Source organism: Dama dama, chromosome 20, assembly GCF_033118175.1.
Source record: "Dama dama isolate Ldn47 chromosome 20, ASM3311817v1, whole genome shotgun sequence".
Lineage (NCBI taxonomy): Eukaryota > Metazoa > Chordata > Mammalia > Artiodactyla > Cervidae > Dama > Dama dama.
In genome coordinates, this window is record NC_083700.1 from 83454217 (window position 1) to 83477133 (window position 22917).

The window sequence follows — 22917 nt, forward strand, 5'->3', positions numbered from 1 at the left end:
CTATCCAATCAAAACCTATCTAACACACCCTATCTTTTTGTTGTTGTTGTTTTAGTTAAATACGTTCTCCCTCAATTATTACTTCTTCTTCTCTCTGCACAGACATCAAACTAGGGAAACACTGCTATGTCTACTCAGTTACACTGTTTGATCTCTTTTAGGTTCTCTGATCTCTATACCCTCACAATTATTGACCATAAAACCATTAGAAATGGCACGGCCATGAGTCTGTATGAAAGGAGGGAAGAATTAAGGGGCAATGTACTTCAAGACTGCTTTTAAATTTCTATCCTTTGGAGGCTGGTGTGACCTACTATTTCCTGAGTGGTCTTTTGGCAGAAATCACTTTCTCACTCTCTCTTTTCCTCAATTCTGACTGCTAATTACTCTTATTAGGGTTTTACTCAAGCCAGTCCTGTAGGGATCCCAGCACTACTGTGAAGGTTCAATTGTAGCATGCTATCAATCAGGAATTACATAAATCTAAGGGGTGGCTGTTGAAGAACAGCAGAGACAAATCACTTTCCAATCCATATTACTGACTTATAGGCTCCAAACTGGCAAAGTCACTGCATCTGTTATGCATATATATACGGTATTTAAGGGTACCCCCAATGATAAGGGTATTATATTCAAATATAAGATTAATTTGGGCATCAGGACCAATTAGAGAGAGTTCACACAGAACAGAAGTATCATAATTTTTAAGTTACTTACACTTTCGCCTTCAGACTTGGAGCCTTGTTCTTGTAAAGACTTCTGGAGGTCCTCAATCTGCTGCTGCAACTCTCGGATTCGCTCTTTGCTCAGCCTATTATAAGATGGGTTACACGTATTTATTTGTACTGAAAGCCAAAGTAGTTAAGGATTCCTGCATGTGTGCTAAGTTGCTTCAGGCAAGTACAACTCTTTGTGACCCTATGGACTATAGTCTGCCAGGCTCCTCTGTCCACTGGGATTCTCCAGGCAAGAATACTGGAGACGGTTGCCATGCTCCCACCCAGGTGATCTTCCCCACCCAGGGATCAAACCCACATCTCCTGCATTGCAGGAGGATTCTTTACCTGCTGAGCCTCCAGGGAAGCCAGGTGCATTTATGCAATTTAACTCCCAGAGTATGCATTTAATAGCAACAACCAAAGCTGAACAACTACCTGTGGCTAGATATAAAATATAGTATAGTAAACTACTTTCAAGGACCTATTCCTTTAAAAAAGATATTTTTATCCTAAAAGCATATATGTCCACATTTAAAAGTTTAAGGTACTTAATGAGTCTGTGGCAAAAGCATGACATTTCTGCAGTGAACTCCCTGGAATAAAAATTATAAAACTAGCTCAGTTTTCCTTCAGTTGTATTTTTAATGAATGGAAACTAGGTTTCCGTTTCTTGTTTCAGATTTCACAGGGTATTGCAAGAAAAGGAAGGCCACCATTTTCCAACCATTCCTTCATGACTTGAGAGACGGGCACTAGCAAGTAGTGCAGCCTTTTAACTTGGCAAAACCTCTTAGTCATTCCTCTACTGAAGCTGCCAGCAAGACAGTATCTGTCTTTCTCTTCATATATATGACAAAACACCCCCTGCCCACTATACTACTACATTTCCCATTGTTATATATATTACATAATGTAATGATTACCTATTCACATGTCTATCTTCCTATGTTAAAAGCTAAAACTTAGCATCTCCAGTGCTGATACTGAATTATATAAATTAGCAATATTTAATGGTCTCTTCAGGTTTCCCTCGTGGCTCAGCTGGTAAAGAATCCGCCTGCAATGCAGGAGACCTGGGTTCGATCCCTGGGTTGGGAAGATCCCCTGGAGTAGGGAAAGGCTACCCACTCCCGTATTCTGGCCTGGAGAATTCCATGGACTGTATAGCCCACGGGGTCACAAAGAGTCGGACACGACTGAGTGAATTTCACTTTCAATAGTCTCTTCAGGAAGCTAAAATGCTATTTTTCTTTTAACTACAGTTGATGTAATAGTACACGTACAAGTTGACAGACAAGGTTCAAGTGTCAAAAATTCCTAGTGATCTCTCAGATCCAATAAAGGTATGTCAAACAAATCCAAATACTTTTATTGCCAGTATGCTATTTGTAAGACGCAGGATAGCAATAGTGGTAACAGCACAGACTCTGAAGTCTGATTGACAGAAGGTTCAAATGCAGGATCCAGAACTCACTGGCTGTGTGATATGAGCAAGTTTCTTAATGTCCTTGCACCCTCCGTTTCCTTGTTCATAAAATGAGATGATCATACTTACTACTTCATAGAGTTATTATAAGAATTTATGAATTAATATCAAGAGCTTAGAAGCTCACTGGTAAGCACCACATGTTGTTGTTGTAGTATAGTCACTATGTCGTGTCTGACTCTTTGTGACCCCATGAAATGTGGCCCTGCCAGGCTCCTCTGTTCATGAGATTTCCAAGGGATCTTCCCGACCCAAGGTTCAAATCCACATCTCCCACATTGGCAGGTGGGTTCTTTACCAATGAGCCACCAGGAAAGCCCAAGCACCACATAAACATTATTTTTTTAAAATATTTATAAAATTTAAGCACCTCACTGATATCAAATAAATACACCATTTGTTTTAAACACATTATCTGTAATCTTCACTACAACCTGCAAACAGGTGCCTTCTGCAACTAATATCTGAGAATACTAAGTGTGAATTTAAGTAAACGCCCAGTTAAGTAAAGGTGGCATTCAAGTTTGATTCCATAGTCTATGAACCATCTGTGCACGGGACTGCAGTTGAAACCCAGATTGCCATTTATTCATTTGTTAAATTTTCTATCATTTTTGAAGATATATGAATGAAATTCAAGAGTAAGCAAACTGCTTAACAAAGTCTGCTAAGAATAATGGGTAGTGAGAGATGAAAAACCAAAAACTGAAACTCCCACAAATCCTAATTATTTGAACTACAATGACATCTTCCACTTCTGTGAATCAAGACTCTGAGGTTAGGCAGTTGAATGGCGATGGTCATCATTATGAAGGAGGGCATCAGTCACCTCTGCTCCGTCTCCAGTTCATTCATCTTGCGGTGCTTCTGTTCCAGCTGCTCCTGAAGCTCCTCGATACGCTCATTTTCAGTACCTTCCTGCTGTAATCGAAGCATCTTATTTTCATGTTGCAGTCGAATGAATACCTCCCTGATGTTAAAAATCAAAATTTCTTTTTAAATTTTTTAAATATAAGAGTTTAACAAATTCTTTAGCTTTTAAAAAAGAAAATTTCTATCTACTCAACAGCTGTCATTTTGAAATGTTACTAAAGCCTTCTAGAAGTTTTTATTTTATGCAAACTAGTACAGCCCCTATGGAGAACAGTGTGGAGATTTCTTAAAAAACTGGAAATAGAACTGCCATATGACCCAGCAATCCCACTTCTGGGCATACACACTGAGGAAACCAGATCTGAAAGAGACACGTGCACCCCAATGTTCGTCGCAGCACTGTTTATAATAGCCAGGACATGGAAGCAACCTAGATGCCCATCAGCAGATGAATGGATAAGGAAGCTGTGGTACATATACACCATGGAATATTACTCAGCCGTTAAAAAGAATTCATTTGAATCAGTTCTAATGAGATGGATGAAACTGGAGCCCATTATACAGAGTGAAGTAAGCCAGAAAGATAAAGAACATTACAGCATACTAACACATATATATGGAATTTAGAAAGATGGTAACGACAACCCTTTATGCAAAACAGAAAAAGAGGCACAGAAGTACAGAACAGACTTTTGAACTCTGTGGGAGAAGGTGAGGGTGGGATGTTGCGAAAGAACAGCATGTATATTATCTATGGTGAAACAGGTCACCAGCCCAGGTGGGATGCATGAGACAAGTGCTCGGGCCTGGTGCACTGGAAAGACCCAGAGGAATCGGGTGGAGAGGGAGGTGGGAGGGGGGATACGTGTAAATCTATTGCTGATTCATGTCAATGGATGACAAAACCCACTGAAAAAATAAATAAATTAATTAATTAAAAAAAAAAATGTACACTGTAAGACTATGTCTCAAAAAACAAATAGTAAATTTTTAAAGGTACAAGATTACAGATCAATAAATGTTTATTATGCAACTCTCTAAGAGATAATATGAATCATTTTTCTTTGATAATTTAGAAACTATTCACATTAAAGTAATATACAGCACATCCTTAGAAAATATATGAAGAAAAAGCAATAGATTTAAGAAATTACAGTCTGCCTAAAATTTTTAAATATACTTTTATGCTAATGACCATCTTTAGAATTTGGTTTCTAGAAAAAATTTTATTAAAGGTATATACATATTTTTTTAATGCAAATGATAGGAATGGTGTTAAATGAAAAATAATGCTGCTGCCCTCCTAAATTTCATTACCCAAAAGCAACTAATTTCAATTAATCTCAATTTCTGTTCTTCTGAATGCCAGCATGATAACTTTAAAAATATAGGCTCATAGGACTACTTTTAAATGATTAATATCACTGGATATTACTAACTAAAAAGTACAAGTTAGGTTCCAGCCCAGCTTGTATGGAGCTCTATCTTAACAGCAAAAAACTGAACAAAGTGAAAATCAACAACTTATAAAAACTATGAAAAATGCAAGAATTCAGACACAAAAGGCCACATATTGTATGGTTCCATAAATATGAAATGTCCATAATAAGCAAATCCACAGAGATAAAGAGTAGAATACTGGTTACCTGGAGCTGGCATTGGAGGGGAGGCAGGAATGGGTATTTTTGGGGGAGGATGAAAATGTTCCAGAATTAGATAGCAATGATGGTTGCACAATTTCTGTGACTACACTAAAAAGTACCAGACTGCCCATTTGTAAATGCATGAATTATATCTCAGTAATAAAGAGTAGGATTTGAAGTAATTAATAAGTAAAACTGTTGCCACAAAAAGGAAAAGAAGACCATAAAAATAGCAGATAAGTCAAATAACCAGAAGTAAACACAGCAGTAAAATATCAAAATAAAAGTTGGGTCAAGAGGAACCTCTAAAATGTGTATTTCAACTCTAGCTTACTTGTCCTGCAATTGACAGATCATCTCCTACTTTCTTCCACTGCTGGGAATTTGAAAACTATGTATTAAAAAGGGTTTCTAGAGTTTAAGAAAGGAAATTCCTGTCCATTAAATAACAGTCATTTTAAAATGATACCAAAGAGTTTAAGGATAGAAAAATAAGTTCTACACAATAAAAGCCATATTACAAAGAACCAGAATATGTTATTCAGCTAGTAAGTGAAATTTTATTTCTGGTAAATTTTTAAACTGGCATAGTAGCAATAACAGCATGATTTGGAAAGTATAAGCAGATGAGACGAGGTATTTTCAAGCTCTATGATTCATAAAATGAAAATAAAGACAGAAAATTATGAAAAGAAGAATTCACATTTCTAATATTAAGTATGGGTTGTCAATTGATAAAAACAAATTTACCTATATTCCACTGGCATAATCTCGGCAGCAAGATTCTCATAACTTTTTGTAACAGATGCATCTAAACAATATCAGCAACAAAAAAATAGATTAACGCCTCATTATATCTACCATTAAAAAACCTTTTCTAAATGCAACAAAATCCACCTGCTTGGTTTAGGTGATCCTGTTGCACTTGTGAACATCGGAGCTCTTCATTTGTTTCTTTCAGAGTGTCACGCTGTTCTATTAGTCTCTAAAAAAGAATTATTTATATAAGCAAAATATTTAATTCTGTTCAAAGGTAATGTACTTTATACTTAATATCATTTATCTTAATATGTTAATTTGATAATTGTTCCCTACTTAGTTAAAAATGACAATGTTTTAGTTTTAATGCTAAGGGGTAACTTTCTCTTGCGTAAATCACATAAATAACAAGATTTTATACAACACAAAGCTTGTGATTTTCCCAGTAGGTAGCTTACCTTTGAGCCAAATGAATTAATTATACAACAGAGTACAAAAATGTAACTGTAGAGTAATAAAAGCTCGTGGACTTTGGAGGCAAACACAGCACGGCTTGAATTCAGTTTTACTATTTCCAGTTGTATTATTTAAGGCAAGCTGCTGACTCTTTGCCATTAGATTTTTATCATCAAAACAGGGACACTGATTCATAAGCCCCTGAAAGGTGTTCTGAGTAGTGAATGAGAAGTTTGTCTAATATCTAGAACACAGTCTGGTGTGTAAGAGACGCTAGAGACTTGTTATTTCCTTCAATTACTGTAAACAGCATACTGGAAGTATGAACCTGTGGAAAAACACTATCTCCCAGGGATAGTATGCTAGGACTTCATGTCATTAGCTATTTTATTTTACTGGACTGGATGCCGGACTAGATAAAGCACAAACTGGAATCAAGATTGCCATGAGAAATATTAATAACCTCAGATATGCAGATGACACTAACGTTGTGGCAGAAAACGAAGAGGAACTAAAGAGCCTCTTCATGAAGGTCAAAGGGGAGAGTGAAAAAGCTGGCTTAAAATTCAACATTCAAAGGGCGAAGATTCTGGCATCCAGTCCCATCACTTCATGCACATAGATGGGGGAATAATGGAAACAGTGACAGACTTTATCTTCTCAGGCTCCAAAATCACTGCAGATGGTGACTGCAGCCATTAAAACTAAAAGATGCTTGCTCCCTGGAAGAAAAGCTATAACAAACCTAAACAGCATATTAAAAAGCAGAGACATTATTTTACTGACAAAGGTCCATATAGTCAAAGCTATGGTTTTTCCAGAGGTCATGTATGGTTTTGACAGTTGGACGATAAAGAAAGTTGAGTGACAAAGAATTGATGCTTTTGAACTGCAGTGCTGGAGAAAACTCTTGAGAGTCCCTTGGACTGGAAGGAGATCAAACCAGTCAATCCTAAAGGAAATCCTAAAGGAAATCGGAATATTCATTGGAAGGACTGATGCTGAAGCTGAAGCTCCAATACTATGGCCACCTAATGTGAAGAACTGACTCACTGGAAAAGACCCAGATCCTGGGAAATAATGAAGGCAGGAGGAGAAGAGGACAACAGAGGATAAGATGGTTGGATGGCATCACTGACTCGATGGATGTAAGTTTGAGCAAGCTTCAGGAGTTGGTGATGGACAGGGAATCCTAGTGTGCTACAGTGCATGGGGTCGCTAAAAGGTGTACACGACCAAGCCACTGAACTGAACTCATTTTATTTTACAGCTGACAGTCAATGACAAATTTCTACACTCTGGAAAAAAGGCTCAGGTTTAAATGATTTTTCCAGAACCTGAAAAGTAACATAAAATTGTATTTTAAATTTTAAATGTTACTATATTTCAGATCAATAAATAAAACCCTATTAGGTCCATTATGTGGCTCAAATCAACAGTAAATTGGTAACTGATTCCAAGGGTCCTTAGGCCAGCGTGTACAGATGCTCTAGGGATCTCTGAACACAGTAAATTATAACTACAGTCAGGCATCAGGACCCCTATAAATCTGTTCCTTCATAAATGCAATGTGAACACTAGCAATTTGTCAAAATCAACTTTTCAAAAAGTATGAAGGTTAATCAAAGGTCTGCCATATCTGAGGAACATTTATTAAAGAAAATGTGCTAAACCTCAGAACATGAGCTTTTTGTTCTTTTAACTATCCTGATTACTATCGCCCTCTCCCCAACCCTGGAGTAGCCTTGAGTAGCTTTGAAAAGCAGAGGTTACCACCACCTGGAGGGGCTGACTAGCTATGAAACTCTTCTTAAAAAGCCCCATGCTTAGAAAACTATCACTATTTGATGTGTCCAGCAGCACCTTGGAGAAATTCCAATCATGCTTTTCATTATTTGAGCTAATTTGGTGCTTGCTGTGCAGGAAAATATTCCTTAGGCATCTGTAAAAACAATCATCAGCAATTGCTTTCATTATAGCTGCTGAAGGCATGATGCCAGTTAAGGCAAACAAGACTCTTGCCAAAAATTTACCAGGAAGAGCTGAGAAACATGATATTCATAGAGGAGGTTAAAAGTCCTACCATATGGAGATCCAGGAGGTCAGCTATGCACAGAGCTGTGCGCATGCCCAGAAATACCCCGAGAGGACCCCAATGTCTCAGCTCTGGAAAAACTTGAAGCATAAACACAAAGGCAGAGTTGTAAACTTTCTAAGAATTGAAAATATTTTCCAAAATAAATACACATTGAGTCCTTTGGCAAAGATTGGGAGATCTATGGAAACAGCTGACAAATCATTAACTGATCGCAATGGTTATTGAGCAGAGAATTCAGTGGCTTGCACATTACAAAGAAAAAAAAACTTTATGGAATTCGTCCAAAAGAGTCACTAAAAAACCAGCAAAAACAAAAACCCTGAGGTTGGGGGAAAATCTGATTTCCAGAGTTGAAACACATTATTATTTTAAAGGTTATATTTTCAACAACAACAACAACAAAAAAAAACATGCAAAGAAATAGAGAAATTCCTATACAGGGAAAAAAAAAAAAAAACAGTTAACAGAAAGAGTCAATGAGATAACACTAGTGGGTGGACACACTAGACAAAGACTTTAAGTGTGGTAAAACCAAAAAGGCAGGAACATTTTCTCAATATATGTCAAGGCTGTATATTGGCACTGTGCTTATTTAACTTATATGCAGAGTACATCATGAAAAACATTGGGCTGGAAGAAGCACAAGCTGGAATCAAGATTGCCAGGAGAAATATCAATAACCTCATGACAAATATGCAGATGATACTACCCTCATGACAGAAAGTGCAGATGATACCACCCTCATGACAGAAAGTGAAGAAGAACTAAAGAGCCTCTTGATGAAAGTGAAAGAAGAGAGTGAAAAAGTTGGCTTAAAACTCAACATTCAGAAAACTAAGATCATGGCATCCAGTCCCATCACTTCATGACAAATAGACTGGGAAACAGTGGAAACAGTGGCTCACTTTATTTTTTTGGGCTCCAAAATCACTGCAGATGGTGATTGCAGCCGTGAAATTGACGCTTACACCTTGGAAGGAAAGTTATGACCAACCTAGATAGCATATTAAAAAGCAGAGACATTACTTTGTCAACAAAGGTCTGTCTAGTCAAGGCTGTGGTTTTACCAGTGGTCATGTATGGATGTGAGAGTTGGACTAAAAAGAAAGCTGAGTGCTGAAGAATTGATGCTTTTGAACTGTGGTGTTGGAGAAGACTCTTGAGAGTCCCTTGGACTGCAAGGAGATCCAAGCAGTCCATCCTAAAGGAGATCAGTCCTGGGTGTTCATTGGAAGGACTGATGCTGAAGCTGAAATTCCAATACAGTAAAAGACAAGAACTATGTGTCATACCACTGGCCCAGGAATAGCAGTTGACAAAATACAGAACTCTTTCAGGATAAAAACATGAAACAAATTAGGAATTAAAACTTCTTTAACCTGACAGAAGGAATCTACAAATAAAATCCACAACTAATAAGACACATAATGGTAAAAGAATGAATGCTTTCTTCCTAATATTGGAAACAAGAGAAAGATACTCTCACCTTGCCACTTCTATTCAACAAAGTACTGAAGGTTCTAGCCAGGATAATTTGACAAGAAATAAAAGACATTCAGAATGCAAAAGAATAAATAAAACTATCTGTATTTACAAATGTCCTGATTTTGTATATAAAAATACTAATTCACTAAAAATTATTAGAAATATTAAGGGAATCCAACAAGGATGTAAGTAAAACACAAGACCAATGTCCAAAAGTAAATTGTATTTCTATATGTTAGCACTGACAGAAAGAATAAAACACTCATGAGTAGTTCTATAAGATGCGAATCTTACAAAATGAAAACTACAAAACATTGTTGAAAGAAACTAAAGACATAAATATATGGAATGTTATGCCATATTAATAGATCAGAAAACATAATGCTATTAAGGTGGTCAGGTTTCCAAACTGATCAACAGATTCAGGAAATTCCTATCAATATTTCAATCTGGCTATTTTGCAGAAACTAATCTGACCCTTAGGTTTATATGAAATGCTAGAGACCCAGAATAACCAAAACAATAGCTTTCCAAAGAAAAAGTTGGAGAACTTATTTCAAATGAGTATATTTTCCAATTTCAAAACTTAATACAAAGCTGCAGTAATCATTACAGTGTGGTATTACCATAAAGTTAGACATATATATATCAGTGACAATTCAAAATCCGGAAATAAACTCTAACATTTGTGGCCAAATGATTTCTTTTTACTTTAAGAAAATTAATAGGCTTTAAAAAAAAAAAAACCTGAACAGAAAATACAAAGTTCCCATCATCCCCTCACCCAACTCCCCAGTTTCCCTTATTATTAACATCTTGCATTAGTGTGGTTACTTGTAAGAACTGATAAGCCAAAAGTGATACACTGTTATTAAGTGAAGGACATAGTCTACATTAGGGTACATTCTTTGTTTCACTTTTATGAGTTTTGACAAAGGTATAATATATCCGTCATTAAAGGACCATGTCAACTGATTTTTAACAAGAGTATCAAGAATATTCAGTGGGGGAAAGAACAGTCATATCAACAAATGGTGCTGGGACAAATGAATATCTAAACACAAAGGAAGAAAGAAACCTATCTCACACCACATAAAAATGAATTCAATATCGATCACAGAGTAAATATAGGAGCTAAAAATATAAAACTCCTAAAAGAAAACAGAGGAATAAAGCTTTATAACCTTAAGGTTACCCAATGGTGTCATAGAAACACCACCAAAAAAAACACAAAAGAAGAAGCAGATAACTTTGTTTTCATGAAATAAAAAACTATTCTGCTGCTATATACACACACACACACACACACACACACCGTTTAAAAATTGCAAAGATGACTCACAGAATAGGAGAAAATATTTGCAAACCATTTATCTGACAAGAGATTTGTATCTAGAATATATAAAGAACTCTTAGAACTCAAAAATAAAAAAGTAAATAATAAACAAAGCATGGTCTAAAGCATTTGAAGAGGCACTTCTCAAAGAAATAAAATCAGAAATGGTCAATAAGTTCATGAAAAGATGTTCAACATCATTTGTCATTAGGGAAACACAAATCAAAACCACAATGATATACTACTTCATACCTATTAGGATAGCCAAAATTAAAATCCAATATGATTTGACAAGAATTGGGAGAAATTGGAATCTTTTACAAACTGCTGGCAAGAATGAAAAATGGTTCATTCACTTTAGAAAAGTCTGGTAATTCTTAAAAAAGTTAAACACCTATCATATGACCCAGCAATACCATTCCTCAACACATATTCAAGAAATGAAGACATGTGTCCACATAAAAACTTGTAGATAAATGTTCAGAGCCCCATTATTCATTTAATAGGCAAAATGTGGAAACAACCCAACTGGACTTTGTTTCCACTGATGAACAGATAAATAAAATGTGGTATATCCATATAATGGATTACTACTCAGCAATAAAAATGAATGAAGTACTGATACATGCTACAACACTGATAAACCTTGAAAGTATTATGCTAAATGATGGAACCCAGTCACAAAAACCACAAAGGGTATGGTTATATATTCTGGACAGATGAGGCAAATTCATAGACAGCAAGTAGATTAATGGTTGCTAAGGCTGGGGAAAGAGGGACCAGATGCAGAATAACTGCTATCAGGCACAGGGTCTCCTTGGAGTGATGACAGAATTCTAAAACGATGATGGTTTCCAACACTGAATACACTGAACACCATTGAACCATAGCTTTAAATAGGTGAAACTTATAATATATAAATTATATCCTAATAAAGTTTTCAAAAATTGCATCTATGGTCCTTGCTTTCAAGGAGTTGACAGTTCAGAACTGGAACACATACACTGAAACATGACTTCATCTTACCATATCAAGAAAACTTACAAAACTGCATAAAGAATTTCTACAAGACTTTCTTTTACATCACTAATTTCAATTTGGAGAAAGAAGAACTGGTTACATCATTTCCATTCTTAAAACAGCGAGGGTAATATTAAAACTGAAACAGGACATACATATTACACATCAATTATATTTATGTTTACCTCTTTTTCCTTAAGTAAAGCTTCGTGTTTTTCTTCAAGCCGCTTCATTTCAAATGCTAGTGTGTCCGCCCTTTTGGATTCAGAGGAAAGTTTAACATGAAGATCCTGAACCTTTTATCAGAAACAAAAGTAGAAAATAAGAGTATATAATATTGATAGCATTTCAGAGATCAATAAATGAAAAACTGAAAATAAAATTTATAGTAAGATTATAGTCTAATTCTAAATATTCGTGGAAATGGCATGTAAATAAAAAAATTAACATAAGTTTTAAAATACACAAATAATAATTTAGAAAAAAAATTATCAGTCTTCTACTGTTTCTCTAGGGTGTTTGATAAATAGCAAAAGAGAATATTTTAGGTTATAAGTCCATTCTCTAGGTATTTATCCCTGGTTATCAGAAATGTTACTGAAACAATAAAATATTCCAATAGTATACAAGCTCAGAAGCTAATAAAAATACCACAAGGGAGGCCCAATAATACTGGAGTGGGTACTTTATCCTTTCTCCAGCAGATCTTCCCAACCCAGGAATCAAACTGGGGTCTCCTGCATTGCAGACAGATTCTTTACCAACTGAGCTATCAGGGAAGTCAAAAAGACCTAGAAAACACAAATTCAATGATCAACTCTTGAATTAAAATTACAGACAGAAGATACGTGTGATAATAAGGACACAACTGACTACAAATAGTGTTTATTTGGGGCTTTCTGGGTAGCTCAGTGGGTAAAGAATCCACCTGAAATGCAGGAGACTCCAGTTTGATTCCTGGGTTGGGAAGTTTCCCCGGAGAAGGAATAGACTACCCACTCCAGTATTTCTGGGCTTCCCTGGTGGGTCAGATGGCAAAGAATCCACCTGCAATGTGTGAGACATGGGTTCTATTCCTGGGTTGGGAAGATCCCCTGGAGGAGGGCATAGCAACCCACTCCAGTATTCTTGCCTGGAGAATCCCAATGGACAGAGGAGCCTGGCGGGCTACACACTCCATGGGGTTGCAAAGAGTCAGACACGACTGAGTGACTAAGCACAGCACAGTGTTTAGTCACTGCTACATCCTTCTAAAGGAGTGAAAGGTACACTCTTTCAATTTTATTGATTTAAAAAATTTAGATATTTTCTTACCTGTCTCTTGTATGTTTCTAATTGTGTGCGTGCAGCATTTGCCTTCTTTAATTCCTCTTCTAAGCTGACTGTATTATGCATGTACATCATGTTTGTTTCCTGTAAAGTTTTCACCTGCTTGCGAAGGTCATTCAGATCTTGTAGCTTCTGACGATATATCTCAACTGTAGACTCCAGTTTATTTGCTTTATCAGAGGTAGCTCTATAATAACAAAGATTAAACATTACTGTGTAAAAACAAGTAAATGCACATAACAGTGTTATTCTGGCTGTAAAACGAGTCTTCCAAATGAACTATCAACTGGTTAAAAAAAATGAGGGGGACAGAGAAAAGAAATCATTAGCTTTGTGAGAAATCTTGAAACAGACTCAGAAAGTTCAACCCTTCTGTTATAAAGTCATCAAAATAAACTGCTTGAAATCTGACACACTGTATTATCAAACTATTCTACAAATCACAACAATGTACAAAAAAAGAATGGTTTTATAAATACAGCTGAACAATTCTGAGCTGCCCGTAAGCTTACAGGCCAGTTGTGCTCTGTGTATAATATCTAATGCAGTTTAAGTATTTGATATATTCAGGAAGCTGACTGAATTTGTAATTTGTTTGGCAAAGCACTTCCCTTTAGAGTTGTGCACACCTGACAAACAGGGTGGAGAAAAAATAAACAAACAGAATCACTTCAATATCACATGATGGTTAAAATTAATGCTTATAAAGATTTTGTTTTAAATGAACATTAAAAACTGTGTAAGAAAATGGCTAATTAAGAAAAATTAACAAAATAAAAAAATCACTTAAACAGATTCTTTGCTTAACATTTCACAGGCAAAGCTCATTATAAACTTTGTACTGTCAAAGAAAATAAGAGAACCTGGGATAACCTTGAAATAAATGTTAGGATTCTTGTCTATAGTTTATCAAATGTCAAAATATGGTTTGTGAGAATACATTTCTTACACAAAAATTTCACAAGATGTACTAATAAGTACAAGAAGGTCAAGTCAAATGTATCTAAAAATAACTCAGCTTACAAATTTTTAAGAAAAAGGTATCGTTTTCTTTAATCAGAAGTAAGAAAAAGGTTTATGGTTCTAATACGAAAATCTCTCCTAACAGGAATCAAGTATTATCCTGAAACTTCACATAACTATCAACAAACATAAAAGAAGTAAAGACTAGGAAGTTGGGTAAAAACTGATCAATACTTGATACACAGGTATAACTGTAAGATTCCTTAATTAAAATATAGAATACCAAAATGAGAAGTGACACAATTATATTTAGACATGCCATACCTAAGAACATCTATTTCATCTTTCAGGGCTCTTGTTTCCTCAGCAAGACTAGTCAATTCATCATTCCTATGTTGAAATTCAATTAATTGCTTTTCAAGTTCTTCACAGTGAACACGGTAATCATCTTTTGCAGCTTCAAGCCTTGCATAAAAAAAACAAGTATTTATAATGTAATTTCCATTATTTGTTTTTTTACTGAGACATGAGCTTAGCAAAACTTACTTCTAAAATGTTCCTTTGATTCCACATCCAAAAAAAGAAAAATTAAAGGAATAAGCTACTTTCTAGTCCTTAGTTTTAAAACAATAGCTTAAAAAAAAAAGTTGGAGAAGTCATACTTTCCAATTTACTACAAAGCTACAGTAATCATGACAGTATCATACTACCATAAAGCTAGACATATAGATCAATGACAATTAAAAGTCCAAAAGTAAACTCTTAACATTTATGGTCAAATGAATTTTTTTACTTGAAAAAATTAATAGACTTTTTTTTCAGAAAAACTGAACAGAAAGTACAAAGTTCCCATATATTCTCTCATGGTTATCTCATTCCCTAGTTTCCCTTATTATTAACATCTTTCATTAGTGTGGTTACTTGTAAGAACTGATAAGCCAGTGATGTTCTGAATTTTCATTATCACTCTGAAACACTGAGCCTGGTTCTCTAGTTCAAACAGAAATTTTAATTTCAAGAGAAAAAGAGAAACCATGTAAAGTTACCCAAAAATGTACATAGCATGTAAAGTGGTGAAATAGGAACTCTAAGTATAGACTGTGATAAAGAATAAATACTTTGAACCCAAGAGCAACAACAAAAACTAAAATGACTATATAGTGATAAAAATATTAAAAAATTACTTGATCAACTGACAATAATGCAGAAAAGAAAAATAAACACAAGAACAGATATGACAAATGAAAAATAGCAAACTGATAGACCCTAAGCACAACCATATCAAAAATTATGTAAAGGGCAAAAGGACTAAATACACCAATTAAAAAGGCAGAGACTATCAGACTGGATAAGAAAGCAAGGCTCAAATATATACTAGTTAGAAGAAACATTTTAAATATAAAGACACAATAGGTTAAAAGTAAAAAAAAGAAACTAAGTATCATGCAAATAATAAGCAAAGAAAACTGGGGTATTTATATTAACATAAAAAAATGGTTTAACACAAAAAGTATTACCAAAGGTATAGATATTTCACAATTATAACAGGGTCAATCCATCAGAAAGACATATCAAAAAGTTATATATAACTAAAAATAAAATTTTAAAAGAGATGAAGCAAAAACTGACAAGATCTGAGATCTACAAATCCATAATTATTGTCAAGAATGTTAACATCAGTCTCCCAATAAATGAAAGAACTAACCAAAAATGTCAAATACAGAAAAAATCTGAATAACCCTACTAATCAGCTTGATATAATAAATATTTGTGAAACATATCAGTAAAAAATTACAGAATACACATCCTTTGCAAGTACACATGGAATATTCACTGCAATAACACATGTGATTATCACAATAGGTATCATAAATATTAAAAAGAATGAAGTCTTATGGACTATATTCTCTAACCACAAGGAAATTAAATTAGGAATCAGTCACAATGAGAAGTTTGGAGAAAAGCCTTAAATATTTGGAAATTAAAAAATACATTTCTAAATGATTCCTGAGTCAGAGAAGAAATCAGAGAGGAAATTAGAAAATATTTTGAACTGAATAATAACAGAAATGCAATCAATCAAATTTTAGGGACACAGCTAAACCAGTGCTTACAGAGAAATTTACAGTTTTAAAGGCTTATAATAGAAACAAAGAAATGCTTAAAATCAATCATCTAACTTTAGGAGGCTAGAAAAAGAAGAGCAAATCAAATCCAAAGTAAGTAAAAGGAAAGGAATAAAGAACAGAGATCTAAAATTCACACTATGGGAAACTAATAAAGGCTGTTGGATTAATAAAGGGTGTAAGATTAATAAAATTGATGAACCTCTAGCAACGGTGACCAAGAAAAATGAAAGAAAACACAAATTACCAACATCAAGAATGAAAAAGGAAACACCACTACAGCTCCTACAATCATTAAAGGGACCATAAATAGATTATGAAAAACTTCATGTCAATAAATTAAACAACTTAAATCAAATAAATATATACCTTGAAAAAAACAATTTAGGAAATTGACATAATATGAAACAGAAAATCTGAAAAGCCTATGACCATTAAAGAAATTACATGTGTCATTAAAAGCCCTTTCACAAAGAAAACCACAGATCCAATTGTTTTACTGATTAATTCTATCAAATATTGAAGGAAGAAATAATGTCATTCTTACATAAACTCTTTCAGAAAATAGAGGAGGAGAGAGTATTTCCCAATTATTCTATGAGACTAGTGGAACTCTGATAACAAAACCTGAAAGACATTACAAGAGAAAAAAGTTATAGACCAATATCTATTATAAAGACAAGACACAAAAATACTTTCAAAATATCAACAAATCAAATCCAGTCATATGTGTATAAGATAAGAAAATATGACCAAGGTGGTTTTTCTCTGGAATACAAATTTTTTTAACATTCAAAAATTAATCGTATTAAGAGTAAAAAAGAAAAACCAAACCATCTTTTTTCAAGATGCACAGAAGTCCTAAGACAAAAATCAACACTGATAAATGATAAAAACTCTTAGCAAGGCAGAAATAAAGGAGAATTCTTTCAATCTGATAAAAAGCCAATTTAAAAACTCTACAGCAGGCTTCCCTGGTGGCTGAGTGGTAAAGAATCTGCCTGCCAATGCAGGGGACACAAGTTTGATTCCTGATCCAGGAAGATCCTACATGCAGCAGAGCAACTAAACCCGTGTGCCGACTGTCGGACCTGTGCTTTAGAGCCCACGTGCCACAACTCTTGGTCCGTGCGCCTAACTCCCGTGCTCCGAAACAAGACACCGCAGTGAGAAGCCGGCACACAACTAGAGAGTATCTGCCACTCTCCATGACTACCACAACTAGAGAGTACTGCCAACTCTCCACAACTAGAGAAAGCCCACACAATAACAAAGACCCAGCATCGCCAAAAATAGACAAATAAATATCAAGATCATGTCATATGGGCTAAAGACAGACAAATTCATCAGCAGGAAGGAACTGAGTTCAGAAAATGACCCACATTTTACGGCTATATAATTTTTCACAAAGGTGCCAAAGCAATTTGATGGAATAAAATAAAAATCTTTTCACCTGATGATACTGGAACAACTGGATACGCATAAGGGAAATAAAAGTAAAGTCTGACACCCACATATTATACTATTTTCAAAAAAAAATCAATTCAAGATGGATCACAGACCTAACTGTGAAAGATAAAACTATAAAGGTTCTAGAAGAAAATACTAGAGTATTTTCATGACTAGGGGGTAGACAGATTTCTTGGACAGTACATGAAAAGCACTAATCTTAAAAATATTGATAAATCAGGCTTCATCTAAGAACTTTAATTCTTGATAGATACCATTTGAAAAATGAAGTGGCAAGCTACAGAAAAGATGAAATATTATTACATGCATATCTGACAAAGATTCTATAACCAGAATATATATTTTTTAAACTCTTACAACTCAGTAATAAAGACAAACAACCCAATTTAAAAATAGGCTAACAGTGTAGAGAGACAATTCACATAGTAAAATATAGCGCAAATAAGCACATGAAAAGGTGCTTACCATTATCATTAGTTATAAGGAAAATGCATCTTAAAGCCACAATTCAACACTCTTAACCCATTCCCTGGAATAACTAAAATGAAGAAGACTGATAAGGCCAACTTACGTTATATAGGCAGAGTAACTAGAGCAACCAGCAGCAAGCACTGCTGGTGGGAATGCAAAACAATACGACCACTTTGGGAAATGGTTTGCTGGTATCTTTTAAATATAATACAAACAAAATGTGTGATTCAGCAATGCCACTCTATGTAATTGCCAATGAGAAATGAAAAAATATGTTCACAAAAGTTTTATATTCCAATGTTCATATCCATTTTATTTATATTAGCCAAAATCTGGAAACTCAAATGTCCATCTAAAGGAAAATGAATAAGCAAAATGTGTTACAATGTGCAATAATTCCATTTAGCAGAATACTACTCAGTAATTTTAAAAAAATGAACTGATATATTCAGCAACATTGGTAGATTTCACAAATATGCTGAGCAAAAGAAGCCAGTCACCAAAGAATTAATGTTACAATTTCTAAGAAGTTCTAGATGAGAGAAAAGACATCTATAGTGGAAAATAATTGGAAGAGTCTCTGGGACTTAGGGGTTATCTGGGAAGGGACATAGGGGAACTTTCTGTAGTGACAGAAATGATTTATCAAATGATAAAAACGTGAGTTACACAAATGAATGCTTTCAATAAAAGATGCCAAACAGTGCTATTCACTCAACTCACAGTATGTAAACATTATCATAAAAAAAGAATTGTAAACATACTGAAGTGTAGCATTAGTTTGCACTGTAGCATTACCTTTTTATAGAAGGCATGGATTAGCAATTCTTACTTCAAATGTGTTTTGGGATTGAGTAAATGAATAAATTTGCTGAGGAAAATGGAAGTCAGAAATTGAGAAAATGGTTTCTCAATGTTGGCGAAGGGAGTTACAATATGGAAATGCAGAAAATCAGAATATACCCTGAAGTCACTGGACTGAAATGGAAGATGATAATATGAATTCACTGTTCATAATTATAGCTATGAAAATAGATAGATATATGCATAGACACATGTGTGCAAACATGGACTGGTATGAACCTTTACAAGTGTATTTTCCTAGCTCTGTACACCAAGGTGGCCCAGAAGCAATGACAGAAAAACTCATCTAGACCATCCTTGGAAGAAAAGCCATGATTAACCTAGACAGCATATTAAAAAGCAGAGACATTACTTTGCCAACAAAGGTCCATCTAGTCAAAGCTATGGTTTTTCCAGTAGTCATGTATGGATGTGAGAGTTGGACCATAAAGAAGGCTGAGTGCCTAAGAATTGATGCTTTTGAACTGTAGTGTTGGAGAAAACTCTTGAGAGTTCTTTGGACTGCAAGGAGATCCAAGCAGTCCATCCTAAAGGAAATCTGTCCTGAATATTCACTGGAAGGACTGATGCTGAAGCTGAAACTGCCATACTTCAGCCACCTTATGTGAAGAACTGACTCACTGGAAAAGACCGAGGCAGGAGGAGAGGGGGATGACAGAGGATGAGATGGTTGAATAGCATCACCGACTCAATGGACATGAGTTTGAGTGAGCTCTGGGAGTTGGTTATGGACAGGGAAGCCTGGCATGCTGCAGTCAGTGGGGTTGCAAAGAGTCAGACACAGCTGAGTGACTAAACTGAATTGAGACCTTTGTTTTTAGCGGAGAATAAATCTAGACAGAAAAATTCATCTAGATCATAGATTTCTCTTTTTAGTGGAGAGTTCTCCACTAAAAGGAATCAGAACTTCCTGGAGAAATGGCTGACTCTAGAGTTGAGGAAGAACAATTAGAGTCGGGAACATTTTGTTGTCCCAGAAAGAAGAAAATACTCAAAGAAAGATAGCAACATATTGTAAAGACACATGGCTAATTGAAAGGCTCCTCAGTGGTCAAATCTGGGACAATTTAAACATAAAAATAAATGATGATAGTAATGGAATTATAGTCCATTGAGTAAGAATCCACTTCTAAATGCAAAGCACGATCCTGGATTAGATTCTGAAATAAGAAAAAACTTAAGTTTTAAGGATACTGAGATAGCTGATAGAATTTGCATATGATCTGTAGAGTAGATGATTTGTTTCAAAGATCAATCACTAATTTTGATCACTATGCTGTGGTTTATAAGAGAATATTTTTGTTCTTAGGAAATACACACTGAAGTACATAGGGGTAAAGCAGTATGTCTCCAGTTTACTCTAAAATGGTTCAAAAAACAAAACATATATACACATGTGACTATGTAAAGAGACTGATAAAACAAATGAGTAGAACTGTAAAACAAATGTCAAATCTGAATGAGAGATATACAAACTCCCTGTCCTATTCTTGCAACTTTTTTCAGTAAGTCTGAAATCATACCAAAATAAAGTAACAAAAAACCACATACAGTACAACTGGAGCGCCTATTTATCAGGGTCTTACACTGCAGGGCTCAGAGGTAAGCACACAAAAAGATAATGTTTATCAAAGATTAGATGTACACTTTTTTTTCAAAAGAAGAAATATAAAAGTTGATATGAAAAGCATCCTTTTAGGGTGAGGTTTATATTTTTTTTTCCACTTATTATCAAGTTCCCTCTCCTATGCAAAAATTCCTCTTCCCCAGGTTTCAGCAAACATTCTTTTAAATTCCTCGTGGACTTGCTTATGGCCTTCGTTTGGCCCTCATCACACGTTATTTTGAATTGTTTTGCTTTTTATATATGTATCCCACTTGCTTAACTGTATTGTTAGCCCTACAAGGACAGGAACCACTTATACTAGACAGTATTTTCATCCACTTAGTATTCTGAACATGTGTTGTAATGCTTAATCATCAGTTGTTGCTATTATGATTTTTAGCTACTTAGTTTAATAAAACTGTATAGAATGATTCCTATTAAAAATGCTACCTGAAGTTTTCTTCCTGTAATTGTTCTAGTTGCAACTGTGCATGAAAATATTTTTTTGCAACCATTGTATTTGGATCATCAAAAGATCCATCCAACTGGTCAAGTTTTTCATTCATCATCTCGTTCTCAGAAACCAGTGAATTCTTTTCATCTTGAAGTGCTGTCACCTAAAAAACAAAAACACAAGCATAAGCATCAGTAGCAAAGAAGAGTTTACAGTGGAGTTCTAGATTCTAAATCTGACCAAGCCATTAACTAGCCTGGTCAATCAGACTAGATAAATTCTTAAGGATTCTTCTAGCTCTGGAATTCTGGGTCTAGGAGGTTTGAATCAGAAGAAATAAAATTAATTAATACAGAGAAAAGAGAGTTAATACATACAAGGGAGAATATCTTCCAAACTTCATGCTTGCTTTAGGTCAGAGAAGAAACTGTTTTTTAGTCTCTAAAATTGTATGCACCTATGTACTTCAAAAAAATAATTTGTTTCCCTTTTAGGTATAAATTTATTTTCAGGATGCTGTTACCTAGTAAACTGAGATACACACAAATATGCACAAAATTACCATTTTAGGTTCATAGTAGAAAATTATCAGATTCACATCGTATCTTTAGGGGATAACCACATTATTTGGTTAGTCAATCAGCAGCAAAAAAACTGAACCCAACTGCACACTGAAACTATTTGCTTAAGATTTAAAATGGATATAAACATATAACTTTAGAATGACATCAGTACCGGCACTGGATACATTTTTTATTTTATTTACATATTTATGTTAACAAGCATTATTTGCTCCCTTAGTTCTACTTCTTTTTCATTTAAAAATATCTATAAACATTTAGAGTAAGGCTGCAACCTTTTATAAGGCATGTTTCCTAAGTAACTCAGTCGGTAAAGCATCTGCCTGCAATGCGGGAGACCTGGGTTCAATTCCTGGGTCAGGAAGATCCCCTGGAGAAGGAAATGGCCACCCACTCCAGTATTCTTGCCTGGAGAATTCCATGGACAGAGGAGCCTGGCGGGCTACAGTTCGTGGGATCCCAAGAGTTGGACATGACTTAGCACTATCTTTCTTTCTTTCTTTTGTAAGATCAGACATCTACATGGGATTTTACTAAGATTAGTTTGAAAAAGGCTGACTTATCATAACTTAGAATACATTCTAAGTTATTGGGCTTCCCTAGTGGCTCAGCTGGTGAAGGATCCGCCTGCAATGAAGGAGACCTTGGTTCGATCCCTGCATTGGGACGATCCCCTGGAGAAGGGAACAGCTACCCACTTCAGTATTCTGGTCTGGAGAATTCCATGGACATATAGTCAGTCCATAGGGTTGCAAAGAGTTGGACACGACTGAGCGACTTTCACGTTCACAACATATAACTGCATAAGTTTGCTATTTATAGTTTGAAAAGGTGTAATCAATGCAGTCTAGTTACGTGAATGGGATTACATATTGACACACTCAGCTATTAACAGGAAATTAAAATCAAGGTATAGGGACTTCCCTGGTGGTCAGGTGGCTAAGAATCACCAGTGAATGCAGGGGTCATGGGTTTGATTCCTCATTCAGGAAGATTCCACTTGCCACGGGGCACCTACGCCCAAGCACCACAATTACTGAGCCTGTGCTCCACACAGCCTACCGCAATGAGAAGCCCTCTCACTGCAACAAAAAGCAGCTCTTGATCACCAGAACAAGCAAAAGCCCATGCTGAGTAACAAAGACCTAGAGTAGCCAAAAATAAATAAATCTTTTTTA

The 22917-nt window shown here is 35.2% G+C and overlaps 1 protein-coding gene across 1 annotated transcript in view; it reads right to left on the bottom strand.

Moving 5' to 3' along the window:
- The window catches only part of HOOK1 (hook microtubule tethering protein 1), a 63355-nt gene that overhangs the window by 11762 nt on the left and 28676 nt on the right, over nucleotides 1-22917 (bottom strand). Inside the window, exons 9-16 of the mRNA XM_061121745.1 lie at nucleotides 21155-21321; nucleotides 14492-14632; nucleotides 13190-13391; nucleotides 12061-12171; nucleotides 5619-5706; nucleotides 5472-5532; nucleotides 3035-3175; nucleotides 718-811 (exon numbers count right to left, since the gene is read on the bottom strand). Of these exons, the coding sequence (XP_060977728.1) occupies nucleotides 718-811; nucleotides 3035-3175; nucleotides 5472-5532; nucleotides 5619-5706; nucleotides 12061-12171; nucleotides 13190-13391; nucleotides 14492-14632; nucleotides 21155-21321 (1005 nt within the window). The remainder of the gene's footprint in view (nucleotides 1-717; nucleotides 812-3034; nucleotides 3176-5471; nucleotides 5533-5618; nucleotides 5707-12060; nucleotides 12172-13189; nucleotides 13392-14491; nucleotides 14633-21154; nucleotides 21322-22917) is intronic.